At 44.7% G+C, this 15,000-nt stretch overlaps 1 protein-coding gene across 2 annotated transcripts in view; it reads right to left on the reverse strand.

Moving 5' to 3' along the window:
- LOC123515217 (nucleolar and coiled-body phosphoprotein 1-like) overlaps window positions 1-15,000 on the reverse strand; it is a 75,762-nt gene that overhangs the window by 48,733 nt on the left and 12,029 nt on the right. Inside the window, exon 1 of one of the 2 annotated variants that reach the window (XM_045273768.1) lies at window positions 9,989-10,042. The exons of the other annotated variant lie outside the window; for it this stretch is intronic. Coding sequence (XP_045129703.1) covers window positions 9,989-10,010 — 22 coding nt within the window. The 5' untranslated portion in view covers window positions 10,011-10,042. Of the gene's footprint in view, window positions 1-9,988; window positions 10,043-15,000 lie in introns of those variants that run through there. 2 annotated transcript variants of the gene reach the window in all.

A 15,000-nucleotide genomic window follows, 5' to 3' on the forward strand; every position in this document is an offset into this window, starting at 1 on the left:
AACCTCAACTATAACTAAACCACCGCCTGTATACGATCAAGGTCACTTCTTACTTCTTATTTTTTTTCTACTCTAACTTTTCTGTTTCTTTTACTGTGCACCCTTCACTGCCTCAACTAATTTTAGCGTAATTCAATCCATTCACCACTTCCTGTATATGATCGAGGTTACTATTCGAATCATGTACTCCATTTCAAGCCACGACTTTTTTTTTCTATTCTAACTTATATTTCTCTTTAACTGTGCACCCTCCAGACTCCCTACCTAAGACAAGTAGCAACAGTGACGGCAGTAACGTGTACAGTAATAAACTATACGACATAACCTCCCAGAAAAAAAAAAAAAAACTTTCGTCAGCCTAGAGTAAATAAAAAAAAAGATGCATTTCTAAAATAAAATTTCCTTAGCGATTCAAGTGATGATGGTGCAATTGAGAGGCCAGTATTCTGAAAAGCTTTTCTCTCTTACCATCATTACTTTCCAAAGGTTTTACTTGAAGATACTCGTGTTTTTAAGGGTGTTTTCATGGTTCTAGTAATGGATTGGCAAGATTTCTAGCTTATTAAAAGGAGAAACTGTCTTGAAAACCTGGCTAGTCGTCTCTGGGGACTTGAAAAATTGTCGTGGTGGGAGAGGGAGGTGTTTCTGAATACAGGCGTTAATATAATCCAGTGACCTCATGATTCTTAAGGACCATTCAGAAACAGCTCAGCGTCGCACCTTCACTATTTCAGAAGGCTGCCGTTCACGTGACACAAGTCTTCAAGGATGTTTTCATGGTTCTAATGGCAAATGAACAAGCTTATTATACAATATATGGAGCAAACTCCCTCAGAAACTAGGCTTGTAATCTCTGTGTCCTTGGAAAATGGTCGTGGTGACAGGGGAAGGCGTCTCTGAATATGGTGCAGTCTGTGTCGCCTCAAGTCGCTCCCCTGAAGAGTGTGATCTGAATGCATCTGAGGTCCATGGAAGATACTACTTGCAAACCCACGTGGCCTTGTCGGGTACAAGGGATGGCTGCTGGTGCTTGTGGGTGATCGATGTTGGTTTTCCTGCAGGGTTTCTGTGCCTCTTCGCTGGCTTCTTACTCCTCATGACGACCCTTGCTTCAGAGGTCAGTGTTACCATGTCGACTGCGTGCCCTTTCCTTTCCTAGCACTCTGTATCGTAAGGCTGGGAGGTAATCTTATATAACTCTAAACCATGACCCGGTGCTGTGCTGCTGCTGCTGTTGTTGCTGTTGCTGCTTTAGACTACGTGCACCAAGAAAAGTTATTGTATGGCTTCAGTTAGTTTTTGTAGGTGTGTTTCACTTCAAAATGCCTCGCCACACACTACACTATGCCCTGAATCATGAGAGGCTGAGGTAGTCTTGTGGTGCACGTTGGTAGCAGACAGACGCTATCGCTGCAAAACACTCAATGAAGAGGAATAATTAAGCTCTGTACATCTGCTTCACTTCCACCACGTACGTATTTGCTCATCTCACAAACCACGAACGGGAAACTCAAAGAACGAAAGAAAGATAGGGAAGTTTGTTTAGTAAGGAGAGAAACAAATGACTCGTATGTGGTCCTCTAATACCTGCATGGCCTTCCTCACGGGTCGGCCCCTCCCCACGACCCTGCCCTGCCGAACACCACGCTGGCAGGAGGGGTTTCATCACCAAAGATCCTCAGGTATGTACTTGGTGATTCCCTTCTAATAACTGACACTTCATCTTAATCCTTAATCTACTTGTACGATGCTCTCTCTCTCTCTCTCTCTCTCTCTCTCTCTCTCTCTCTCTCTCTCTCTCTCTCTCTCTCTCTCTCTCTTTCAGCAACACGGCCCCACGTCTTCCTCCCCTCATTACCCCTCCCTTTCTCTGTCTCTTTCTCCCTCTCCCTAACGCCTCGTCCAGGTCTCTCCCTCTATCTCTCTGCCAAGAAGCCACACCAAGCTCAGGTCATCGTCCTTGTGGCCACCTCTCCTCCTCAAATGGCAAGCAAGGTCGTCACGAAATAGATGATAATACGAGATATGTCAAGAATAGAAGGAGTAGTAGTAGTAGTAGTAGTAGTAGTAGTAGTAGTAGTAGTAGTAGTAGTAGTAGTAGTAGTAGTAGTAGTAGTAGTAGTAGTAGTAGTAGTAGTAGTAGTAGTAGTAGTAGTAGTAGTAGCAGCAGCAGCAGCAGTAGTAGTAGAAGAGACAAGCACCATGACACCCACACAGTACTGTACAAGAGCTGCTCCTTGACGTGAGCTGCCAACCAACAAATCTTGAGCGAGAGTAAAGGTTAGGTTCAAGGGAGGAGTGTTGATGGGAAGGTGGAGTTGTCATTGCGGTGATTATGATATTGACACTGGACGCACAGACTCAGAGCGGGCCCCTGCAGCCTCACTGGACGAGATGGCACTGAGGGAAAGTTTAGTCTGTCGCATGAACAACTCCCACGGCCCTCTAAATGGCTCAGGCCAAACACTGCACTGCGTTAGCCTACACCCACGAAGCCTGCATGAGGCACCGTGCACCCCCTACACTTGTAAGAAGACACTTAAGCACCGTTTGGGAGGAAAGTATAAGTGTAATGAAGAGATTCAGAGATACACATACAAATGGTTACGGAGATAGAAAGATTTATATAAACGAATGAATAAATAAATAAACACATGAATAAATAAGCTTCTTAATTAAGCCGAGTTCGAGGTAAAGGGAAAACTAAGAGTCAGCTCCTGTCTGAAAGTTTTATGAGGATGAAAAATGATCTCCACTGACGGTAAACACCAAATAATTCACCTCATAATCTTAACCTTAGAGAGAGAGAGAGAGAGAGAGAGAGAGAGAGAGAGAGAGAGAGAGAGAGAGAGAGAGAGAGAGAGAGAGAGAGAGAGAGAGAGAGAGAGAGAGAGAGAGAGAGAGAAACACTGTCTGGAATAAATCATCACTGGTCTCTCTATATCTATACGTGTAAACCTTTCTAATGACGCACAAACCTTCCAGATAAACCCGTGACAGCATCTCCTTGGCGACATGAGGAGAAAAAAAAAATCGTCAGCCTTAATCTCTTCAGTACTGGGAGGCATTCTTTACCATGATTTTGTGTATTAGACGATTTTATTCACTTTAGGATGGTTCTATAGAGCTCAGAAGATTAATGGCCACAGTCCTCACTATTTTAATCCCCAACATGAGTTTCTGAAGCTGTAGAGAATCACCAAATAGTAACCAAAATGAATACGGAAACACGCCATGGCACTGAAGGGGTTACTAACAAACTACCTAGAATTTATTTACCTATTCATTCATTCATTCATTTATTTATTGTCGGTGGAGAGGAAGTATTTATTTATCTATTTCATTTATCTATTTATTTTTTGCTTGATGACATGTTTAATAGAGTAAGCGAGGTCTGTGTCTGTAGAGTATGTATTTATAAGGCTCAGAATTACACATGACTGGATATAGAGTGGAAAGGAAATTGTATGTTCAACTTTTAGCCATACTTAATAAAATGTTTGATAGGATGAGCGGCGAGTGAGCGAGTGTGTGTGAATGTCAAACAGTGAAGCACCACCAGGCCTCTCAGGAACTCAACACCTTAAGGAAACAGGTCAGCGCCTCGCCCTTGTCCCGCCAAACCTATTGTAGTTCTGTCTCCAGCGGCATCTACTCAATTAGGATCGTATTCTCAAACATTTCTGTGCTTCACCTTCACTATTTCAAAAGGCTTTATCTAAATTTATACGAGTTTTTTTTTTAAGGTGATTTACGTTTCTAGAGGCAGAGTGATAAGATTTCTACATTATTAACTGGAGAAACACTCGAAAACCCCGCTAAGTATCCCTGTGGCCTTGAAAAATAGTCATGGTGAAAGAGAAGAGCGACTTTTAAGGTGCTTTTTCGGTTCTAAGAGCAGAGTGGCAAGATTTCTACATTATTAACTGGAGAAACACTCTTGAAAACCCCATTATTCATCTCTGTGGCCATGGAAAATAGTCGTGATGAGAGAGTAAAGTGTTTCTGAATACGGATCTTTGTGCAAACGGTCCGGTGCAGATTTGGTAGACCATCTTGATACACATTAGTGGCAGCAGAGGGAGTGACCAAGTTATATAAACGTTTCAGCGCCTCTAGCTTCCTTTTCTCTCCAGTAAAATCATGAAGGATTACTCAAATGAAAAGTATCAAAGCGCCACTACCAGTCAAAGGGTTTCAGTGCAGTACAAAGTGAAACATTAATTCACTGCCAATCGAAAGCAATCTACACTAATGAATTTCTGGTTCACTTCTTTTTCGCAGACACGGAGAAGGGAAGTATTTCAGCGTCGTAAATGAGAGTAAAGGTTGTGAGGCAGAAATAGTGAGCGAGCTACGCACACTATTGCATCGCTCCTGCCCCGAAGCACTGGGTCACGCACGCACGGCCCCCTCATCAATAAGACAAAAGACGCAGTAAATGTGTACCGCTTGACTTAACAATCTAGCATCCTGTGGCAACTGTTAGCGGAGAGTGGTGGCTGTAGTAACGATAACCATGTATGCCATTATTTCACTCCTTCTCTGCTCTGTCTCACGTGTGGTTTTCATGAGGTAAATCTTTTCTCTTCCCCCTTTTTACACCGTGAGTTAAGAGTTTACTGTCGTTTCCCTTACTCCATGATTCCCGGCCATAGCATTCAGGAGTTGGTAATATCTGTGATCCAGGCCACTAAAGAGGAGGTGCTGCTCTGAACTGCAAAGTGTGCGGCTCAGGAAGGAACACACCAGCATTCCTTCCTGCCCTTCCACTGAGCTTACTCCACCTGCATCAGCCTCGCCTCCACCACCCTCCCTGCATGCCCTAGCTGTGTGTTCTCTATATCAGCCTACCCGTGTGTCCATACAGTCTATACTCTATAGTGAGCATCAATTTTTTTACAGCATTTTTTTTCTTTTATGTAAGAGGAAATCTGGATAGGGACAACATAAAATGAAGAAAAAGTCCCATTTAGTTGCCAGTCCCCTTACAGGTCCGAGAGTTAGCCCATACAGTCTACAGTGAAGTTTTTTTTTTATGTAAGAGAGGAAAACTGGATAGGGACAACATAAAACGAAAAAAAGGCCCATTTAGTTGCCAGTCCCCTTGCAGAGTTAGCCCCCCCCCTCCCAAAAGGATAAATGTCTTGAAACCTCCCTCTTAAATGCAGTCAAGTCACAGGTGGATGGAAATACAGAAGCCGGTATAGGATGTTTCAGTTTGCCAGAGAAAAGTGTGAGTGATTGAGAGTACTTGGTTTTAGCTCATGCCTGGTCACTCTTCGTCTTCCTCATCACTATAACCAGTGTCTACGAAAGTGTCCATTCTCTTCCAACGCTGCAAAAGTCTTACCTACCAATCTGCTCCTCCTAAACGCTACAAAAGTCTTACCTTCCAGTCTGTTCCTCTTACCCTTCACTGGTGTATAGTGTAATGGAAAGTCTGTGTGTCCTCTTGTGTCTCATTGGTAAACAGTCTACCTTCAACACACTCCTGATCTTTCCTTCCTTTTCAGCAGTACAATCTACATACAATCCCATTTCTTGCTTTCATTTCATCTCATCCTCCTCTGCTTCAGTTTTTTTTTTCTTCTTCTTCTTCTTCCTCTTCTTCGTACACTTCCTGCCTTCGTATTTTCCTCCTCCTCCTCCTTCTCCTCCACGTGCTCCTATTCAACTCTTCCTCTTCATTTTCGTCTTCCTGCTCCTCTCTCTCTCTCTCTCTCTCTCTCTCTCTCTCTCTCTCTCTCTCTCTCTCTCTCTCTCCTTCCCACACCCTGGATTCCTCTTCAAGACAGGAGGACGTCTCGAGAGCTAAATTACCTTGCTGCTCTTTTGGGGGGCAAGACGTCCAACCGTTTTCTTTACTTCAGCAGCAGCAATTACCGTTTTCTTTCTCTCTCTTCTTTCTTGCCCCCTTTTTTTTTTCTTCTTTAGCTTTTTTTTTTTTTTCCTCTTTGATCTTTTTGTTCAAGTCTGCTTTCTAGTCTCTCACTCACTGGCCTCTCATTCATACGAGGAAAAAGAGAAGAAAAAAGTGTGTGTGTGTGTGTGTGTGTGTGTGTGTGTGTGTGTGTGTGTGTGTGTGTGTGTGTGTGTGTGTGTGTGTGTGTGTGTGTGTGTGTGTGTGTGTGTGTGTGTGTGTGTGTGTGTGTGTGTGTGTGTGTGTGTGTGTGTGTGTGTGTGTATCAATTACTCTGAACCAAAGAATCTTACATAAAATTAGCTAAGAGAGAGAGAGAGAGAGAGAGAGAGAGAGAGAGAGAGAGAGAGAGAGAGAGAGAGAGAGAGAGAGAGAGAGAGAGAGAGAGAGAGAGAGAGAGAGGCGTAAATACAGTCTCAGAAAACTTATATTTTCTAATTTTCTCTTCAGGGGAGGGAAAGAGAGTGGGGAGGGGAGGGTAATGGTGCGGTGAGGAGGAGGAGGAGGAGGAGGAGGAGGAGGAGGAGGGAGGGGCAGGTCACGCTTCCGGACCTCTGGGAACTGCTGTCTTAAAATATGTTGAAGAAAGTCATTCTCGAATTTGCGTTTCAAATTAGAAGGAACACCTGAATTTTTGGCTCTCCGCTCCTGCCTCAGCCTGACGTCAGTGGCTCGGGGCGGGGCGGGGCGGGGGCAGGGCGGGGCAGGGCGGGAAAGGTCCGGCGTTGGCTGTTGTAGCTGGGTAAACTTTTTCTTTTGAAGTGGAGTGAAGTTGTATGAAGAGGAGGAGGCGTAATGGCGGCTGATAACACAATGAATGAATGAGTGAGAGGCTGAATGGAAAAAAGAAATAGATGCTTAAGGAAGAAATAGATAAAGACGACGTGAAAAGAAGAAGAAGAAAAGAAGAAGAAGAAGAAGAAGAAGAAGAAGAAGAAGAAGAAGAAGAAGAAGAAGAAGAAGAAGAAAGAGAAAGACACAGATAAAGAAAAAAACAAGGTGAAGAGGAGGAGGAGGAGGAGGAGGAGGAGGAGGAGGAGGAGGAGGAGGAGGAGGAGGAGGAGGAAGAGGAAGAGGAAGAGGAAGAGGAAGAGGAAGAAGAAGAAGAAGAGGAAGAGGAAGAGGAAGAGGAAGAGGAAAACGAAAACAAAAAAGAAAAAAAAGCAACAACAACAACGACGACAACAACAACAACAACATCCCCCCACTGCAGTGCGAGGGCAGGGTCTTCTCGCCTGAGTGTGTTGCGCGGGCCTCCGTCACTCCGAAGCATCGCGCGGCACGTTATTTGCTGATATTGGAAATAGACGCAATACTCTCGCCGCCTTTTCACCTCGGAGCGCACCGTCCCGCCTTTTCTATAACTAAATTTCAGCTGCAATTCCTCGCATGACTGCACACTTCCTATCATGCCGAAGAAGGACGCACTCAGTAAAGGACCCGTGAGGCGACACTGTTGAGGAAACAAACACGTTACAGAGATGTTACACTGAAGGCACAGTAGGCACATCACCGTCCCGGCCCTCTCGTGTTCGTAATGAGCGGAACATGTGTTGCGGACGTGACGGTCACGCCTTGGGTGCCACGGACGTCTCACCGTTGTCAGTCGCACCAACACCCTGTACTTTACCGCTGGGAACATTTTTTCTTTAACTAAATTTTGACATTTTTCCTTGTCATAAGACGGCAGCAGAGGAGAGGCGAGTGAGGGATGCGTGAGACCCCCAGCACAGGACGGGCGGGGCTGGGCGGGGCGGACTGGGGTGGGGCGGGGAACACAAGGGCGAGGAGAGGCACGGAGGACCGCGTGTGCATGACTACAAGACAGTCTTGGTGCCTCTTTACGACTACGTCTTTGGTGCATTCGTGTCTCCTCCCACCCCAGCATGTGTATGTGTGTGTGTGTGTGTGTGTGTGTGTGTGTGTGTGTGTGTGTGTGTGTGTGTGTGTGTGTGTGTGTAAGTGTGCTTCAGACGTATCATCTTTGACTTACCGGTGTGTGTCAACGACAGCAACCACATGACTCACACATATTTTATATATATACATATACATATATATATATATATATATATATATATATATATATATATATATATATATATATGTCAAAAATAATACGTCTGAAGCACACTTACAGACACACACACACACATACACACACACACACACACACACACACACACACACACACACACACACACACACACAGGTAGGAGCGCATACAAACACTACCCAGGAGTAAATGGTGCATCGCTTCACTGATCTTATCACTTGTTGTCAGGATGCTTCGCGCTATGGTGTTCCCGCCATCGCATTGCAAGACAATGCAAAACAACAATGCTTATAAATGAAGTCTTCTCTTTTGTCCTGCTTTTCGCTCCTTTGTCTGCCAAGACGATGGGAACGTCGCTTCAACACAAAGAACAGATGAGGAGTCAGATTGTTCAGGACACGTGTTGCTTTCTTGCATCATGTACTGTACATCCCGCACAATGATCAGGCCGGCCAGGTACTCCCGCGCCCTCTCACACCAACGCCTCCACCATCCCAGCACACACACCAACATCTGTACCATCCCAACACACACACACACACACACACACACACACACACACACACACACACACACACACACCTCCACCAACCCAGCACACACCACACACAGCAACGCCTCCATCATCCCAGCACACACACCAACCAATACACCGGAGTTGACAGATGACCAGCGGGCCCAAAACACCTCATGTGCGCAAGCCACCTTCGTCAGGCATGCCAACCTGTATTAGTTCGCGTCTGCCGAGGCGTGGACGCTATGGCTGCACTACGCCATCCACATTCTTGGTGCTCCTGGTGTCCTTCACGCAGGACGTGTTAAAATTGTTTGGTGTGTAAGGACGGACACACACACACACACACACACACACACACACACACACATATATGTGTGTTATGTGGTCTCAGTCCTACCCGATGATCGGTCTATGAGCTCTGAGCTCGCTCCGTAATGGGGAAGACTGGCTGGGTGATCAGCAGACGACCGAGGTGAATCACACACACACATACACACACACACACACTACAAATCCCTTTCTTTTCTTGCTTTTTGCCGACACCACTAATTGTGATCCGCACTACATGTCTGTACAGTTTACACCATTTTATTTCTGCATTTATTAAAACTTATTTCTGTTGTAATTGAAGCCTCCGTCAATATCACTGAAGCTTCTCCTGAAGGTGCAAAATCACCAAATAGCCGCACTTATGAAGATCTGATGTTTAGTGCTGCTTGTGATTATTTAATTTAGAACGTTCTTTGTTCCCTCAAGGACAGTAAGTGAGCGTTGGCTACGTTTTCTGTTCGTCATGGTTGCCTGCTCCGTCTCTCATCTCGTTTTCTCTCAAGTTCTTTTCGCCTGTTTTCTATTAACACATCGGCAAAGTGTGTCTACCATCCCATCTACCCATTTACCATGGCTTACTTCATTCCTAACTACAAGACGAGTATGAGACACTTCAGTCATTCACCCTCCATGAAGCTTTATTTAGAGTTTTTATCCTGTTGGCAATTTTACATCTCAAATTCCAGCGCTATACCGCCCCATTCTTGATATGCCATAGATGTCATCAGTCAACCACTCGCATTCCCATCAGCGTGCGATACAGCATCCCCTCCCCCCCACACACATCAAGGACCACCCAGTCAGGGAACACTGGCTTGGCCTTCGCCTCCAGACTCTGATTCCGCCTACTATTGAGCTCAACAAGTTTCAGGCCACTGCTGTCGGAAACACTAAACAATATCCTGCTGACGTCATCTGAGTCTGTTAATTATTCAGCCTCCTCTCCACCGCTGCAGCCCAGGCAGCGGATCAACACTTCCATGGAAACAAACACATTTCCATTAATTATGAACAATGAGTGACCACCACCCGGAATACCCTTGAATTAAAGGAACACTATTTCCCGCTGAAAAATAAAGTGTTAACGCTGCAACTGCACAATTTGACCTTTACATCTCCGCCCACAGCCCACACTCCCTGCTGTCACTTTAGCAACACTGACCTTCAAGAGCTGAAGAGCGCATAGCGAGTCGAAGCACTGGACGCCAGTGACTGAAGTAAAGATATAGCGGGAAGGCTCCGCTCTCACCCCTCAAGTGACTTATTGGATTATTACATCACGCCAGCACTTGACTCCACCACAGAGCTGACAGTGGACCTGACGTCAGCGAGGAGCATCGAACTGTGTCCCGCCGGACAACAAGAACAAGGTTAAGGGAAGAACAGCAGCAGTGCGGCGGAACGAAACACCTGCAGGATTGAGGACACGGGAAACAGGATCGCTGGAGGGTTGTGGCAAAGGGAAGGGTGACGGGGCAGATGAACAAAGGCACGTCAGGCACAGAGAGCAGCAAGGCGCGCATCAATGTTCAACACCGCTAAATGATTACCTTTGCCTGGAAGCTGAGGCAGACTGGTCACTGGAGACTGCAAACACGAGTATAGCAGGTGTAAGTGACGCCTCCACTGTGCTGAGGTGACACGTATGGCCGCGATCAAGTCACCAACAGTCCATGCAGCGAACGACTTACTTCAGGCAACAGAGGCATGGAAGTAGTACTGTACATTCTGGTGGCAGTGAACACACCACCACCACCACCACTAAGACTCAGGATCTGCGGCACAAAGTTGCGATCGTTCTTGTTATTTATGACGATATATTTTCTTTGATGTCAACGACGTGAGAGTTTCATGAACTGGGTCCCGCCATTCCACGAGGCGCCGCCTTGTGTTTTATTTCCCGCCCTGCCTGGCCACGGCCGCGAGAAGCTGGCTGACGGAAAGCCTCGGTTTTATTCATTTTTTATTCATTTTTTTTTATTTATTATCATTATTATTATTTTTTTTTAGCCTTTAGAAAGCGAGTGAACAGAGAGAGAAAAAGAAAACGTTACTGAATGACATGACACACATACAAAACTGATGCATAGACTCAGAGTATGAGCACGACGCACGCACGCGCGTGCACACACACACACACACACACACACACACACACACACACACACACACACACACACAGGTAATGCAGCCAAGCGTGTATATTATTTATACACCATCTCTAGAAGGCACGTGCACGATGACCACTTCGCTGTTACTGTACAAAAGAGCCTCCTTCACCATCTACAGACACAACTGTCGCCTATCACCTATCACCTGTCACCTGTCACTTGTCACCTGTCACCTGCCGCCTTCCCATGCCTCTTCATCTGCGTTGTCATTTCCTACCCAGCAGTGGCACTAATCATTGTACAGGTAAAGAAAGGAAACAAGCTTTTTGGAACGAACACAAACAAAATCACTACAAGATGCCACAAAGCGTCGGGCGGTGTGAGTGGAAGGCCTTGACTCGCGGGGCTTCACGCGTCTTACGCAGATTACACAGGACAGTCTTCAGGAAACCTTGCCCTGCTGTCCCATATAAATAATAGAATAACATAACAAACTTTTTATTATTTTCTTCTTCTTTTTCCCAAATGAAATTTTTTTCTTTTCTTTTTCTTTCACTCTGCTCTCGTTTCATATTGGTAAAGAGGTCGCAATCCACAGCCGCGGGGTTAAGACGAGGCGGTGCTGGCAATGCAATACATTACATCACCGAGCAGCTGAAGGTCACACACTGCAATGCAAGCCTTCCACAAGGACATCACACAGTTTTCCTTTTATTCTAATGGAAAAAAAACAGAGTTGCGTTGATCGACACGTGCAAAGCGGCCTCAAGCATCATTGTGAAAGCTCAAGTTTTTTTCATCTCACGCAATGTTCCGCCACTGTACTACCAACACTTCGCCTCGCAGCTCGTGTCCTTTGCGCACATGACAGACGGAAACCTCGAGACTTGGCTTGTGGCTTTCACTGGCCTTGTAAGCGTGATTGGGAATTTACCCTGATGATAATGAGATGCGGGGACATGAAGGTGAAAACTGATGAACGTCACACAAAAATACCAGACACTCACTTCACCATCCCGCTACAGGAACAGCCTCCTGTGGTCTTCTCTCCTCTAAAGGATCTCGTTAAAGTGACACGGGTTTTTAATGGTGTTTTTATACGCCTCTAGTAACGAATTAGCAAGATTTCTACGTTATTAAGAGAAGCACTTTCGAGAAACGAGCTGATCATTTTTCAGTGGCCTTTAGAAAATAGTTATGATGAGCAAGTAAAGCGTCTCAGAACACGGGGTAAGGAGCCGTCCACCTGACCTCCCTCTCAGTACTCACACAGTGCACGTTAATATCCACGGTGGTTACTTTCCGATTTTAAACGGGAAACATCTGCACGTCCACACTCCTAGCTCACTTCCTCCCGTCCACTCCTAGGAAAGGCGACATCAAACAAAATCAAACAATAGTCCATTAATGAAAATCCAGCTTTCCCAGTTTGATGAAATATTCAACACTCGCTGGCCGCTCCTCTACACACTGCCTCGTGCTACAAACGCTTGCATGCATCGCTACGGCATTCATCTGCCACGACACTGGAAAAATGCACCGATCTAAATAAAATTCAGCGATCTAAAATGCAGTGATCTTAAATGCAGTGAACTACAATGCTGTGATCTAAATTGCAGTGATCTAAATAAAATGCAACGATTTGAATAAAATACAGCAATCTAAAAAAACAAAATACAGTGATCTAAATAAATAAACTGCAGATATATGAATAAATTGCAGCTATCTAAATAAAATGCAGTGATCTAATTAAATAAAATGCACCGAACTAAATAAACAAAATGCAGCGATCTGAATAAATACAATGCAGATATCTAAATAAAACAAATAAATAAAAATACAGCGATCTAAACAAACAAAATGCAGCGATCTAAACCAAATGCATCGATTCAAGACTCAAAGTGAACTCCAACAAGCAACAAGTTAAGCGGAAAGACGGAACTACCCAGCCGTCACACCGTCACACATTTTCTAGCAAGCAAGAGAAAATTAATAAAGAGAGCTTTATAAACTCATGTGAGGGATTAAAATAGTGAAGACTGTGGCCAATAATATTCTGCCCTCCATAGACCCTTCCTAATGTCAATAAAATGGTCTAATGGTACACAAATCTCAAGGTAAAAAAAGTGTCCCAGTACTGAAGGGGTTGAAACAGTGAAGACTGTGGCCATTGATCTTCTGCCCTCTATAGACTCATCCTAAAGTCAATAAAATGGTCTAATGGTACACAGATCTCAAGGTAAAAATGTGTCCCGGTATTGACGAGGTTAATGACAACACACAAGTAAACAAACAAACAAAACTATACCAACAAGCGAATAAATAAGTTCGAAAAAAAATAAATAAACAAATCAATTAATAAAGGAAATATAGGATAAACAAAGCAAATGAACACAGAAAGAGAGAATATATATCAAATCGTGTAAGTTTAGCCAACAATTACAGATACAAATATATAGACGCAAGAGTTTCAACCCGGAAGAGACACGACGCACGTAACTCAATTTCAAGGCCGGCTGGGGGGAGGAGGAGGGAGGCGGTATTGCGGTGGGTGTGGGTATGTGGAGAGAGGGAGAGGGGAGAGAAGCGGAGAGAGAGAGAAAAGGTAGACGAAAAGGTTCCTCTGGATATGAACTGACAAAGCCTCCACACACACACACACACACACACACACACACACACACACACACACACACACACACACACACACACACACACCATCTCTCTCTCTCTCTCTCTCTCTCTCTCTCTCTCTCTCTCTCTCTCTCTCTCTCTCATGATATAGTCTTGCCTCAACACACACACACACACACACACAAAATCACTATCACTATCATCATCATCATCATCATCATCACCCACACCGCGTCATGAAGTGGAGAGATGGTGGTGGTGAAGGTGAGATATTAGTGAAGAATGGTGAAAATGGTGAAGGCATAATAAGTACATATTTGGGAATCTACTATACTCTTGTACTTCTTCTTGTTCTTCCTCTTCCTCTTTTTCTTCCTCCTCCTCTTCTTCTTTCTCTATCGTCTATTTCGTTTTCTTTTTCTGCTTAAATTTTCAAGCATTTTCTTTTTTCATTTTTACGTTTACGAGAAGCAAGGGATGGATCAAGACAAAACGACATGAATAGACCTCCTCCTCCTCCTCCTCCTCCTCCTCCTCCTCCTCCTCCTCTTCCTCTTTCCCTCCTTCTCTTCCTCCTCTATTCCTGGTTCTCCTACTTCTCCTCCTTCTCCCCTTCCTCCTCTTTTCCTCCTCCTTCTTCTTCTCTTTTTCCTCTTTTCCTCCTCGTCCTCCTCCCTCTCATCCTTTTCCTCTTCCTTTTCTTCCTCCTCCTCCTCTTTCCTTGGTCCTCCTACTCCTCTTCCTCCTCTTTTTCAGGTCCTCTTCTTCCTTTTTTCCTCTCCGAAAATTTTTAACGTTTCAGAGACAAGGGAAGGAAAAAAAAACAAAAAGAAAATACTAATAATACACCTATTCCTCCTCCTCCTCCTCCTCCTCCTCCTCCTCCTCCTCCTCCTCCTCCTCCTCCTCCTCCTCCTCCTCCTCCTCCTCCTTTTTCCTCTCTTTTTTTCCATTCTTTAAGCATTTTCACCTTTGAGACAGTAGATAACAAATATTAGGCATACAAATAATAGTAGTTTCTGTCCTCCATTTCCCCAGTGAGTCCTGTTCCCTTCCCTCCCACGTGTCCATCGTCATGCTCTTCATCTGAAACCCTCCGATCTGCTGGGAACGCGTTATACAAGGGCAATATTCTAAAACACCTCTGCGCCGCGCCTCCACAACATTCAAAAAGGCTCTGGTTGAAGTGACACGGGTTTTTAATGGTTCTAGTGGGAGATTAACAAGATTTCTACTTTCAAAAGGCTCTGGTTGAAGTGACACGGGGTTTTTTAATGGTTCTAGTGGGAGATTAACAAGATTTCTACTTTCAAAAGGCTCTGATATAAGTGACACGGGGCTTTTAAGAATATTTTAAGGGCTCTAGTGAGTTTTAAGGGAATCCCAATGGTTCTAGTGAGAGAGAAAAAGGAACTCCTACATTCAAAAG

Source organism: Portunus trituberculatus, chromosome 38 (assembly GCF_017591435.1).
Source record: "Portunus trituberculatus isolate SZX2019 chromosome 38, ASM1759143v1, whole genome shotgun sequence".
In the NCBI taxonomy this organism is placed as follows: Eukaryota; Metazoa; Arthropoda; class Malacostraca; order Decapoda; family Portunidae; genus Portunus; species Portunus trituberculatus.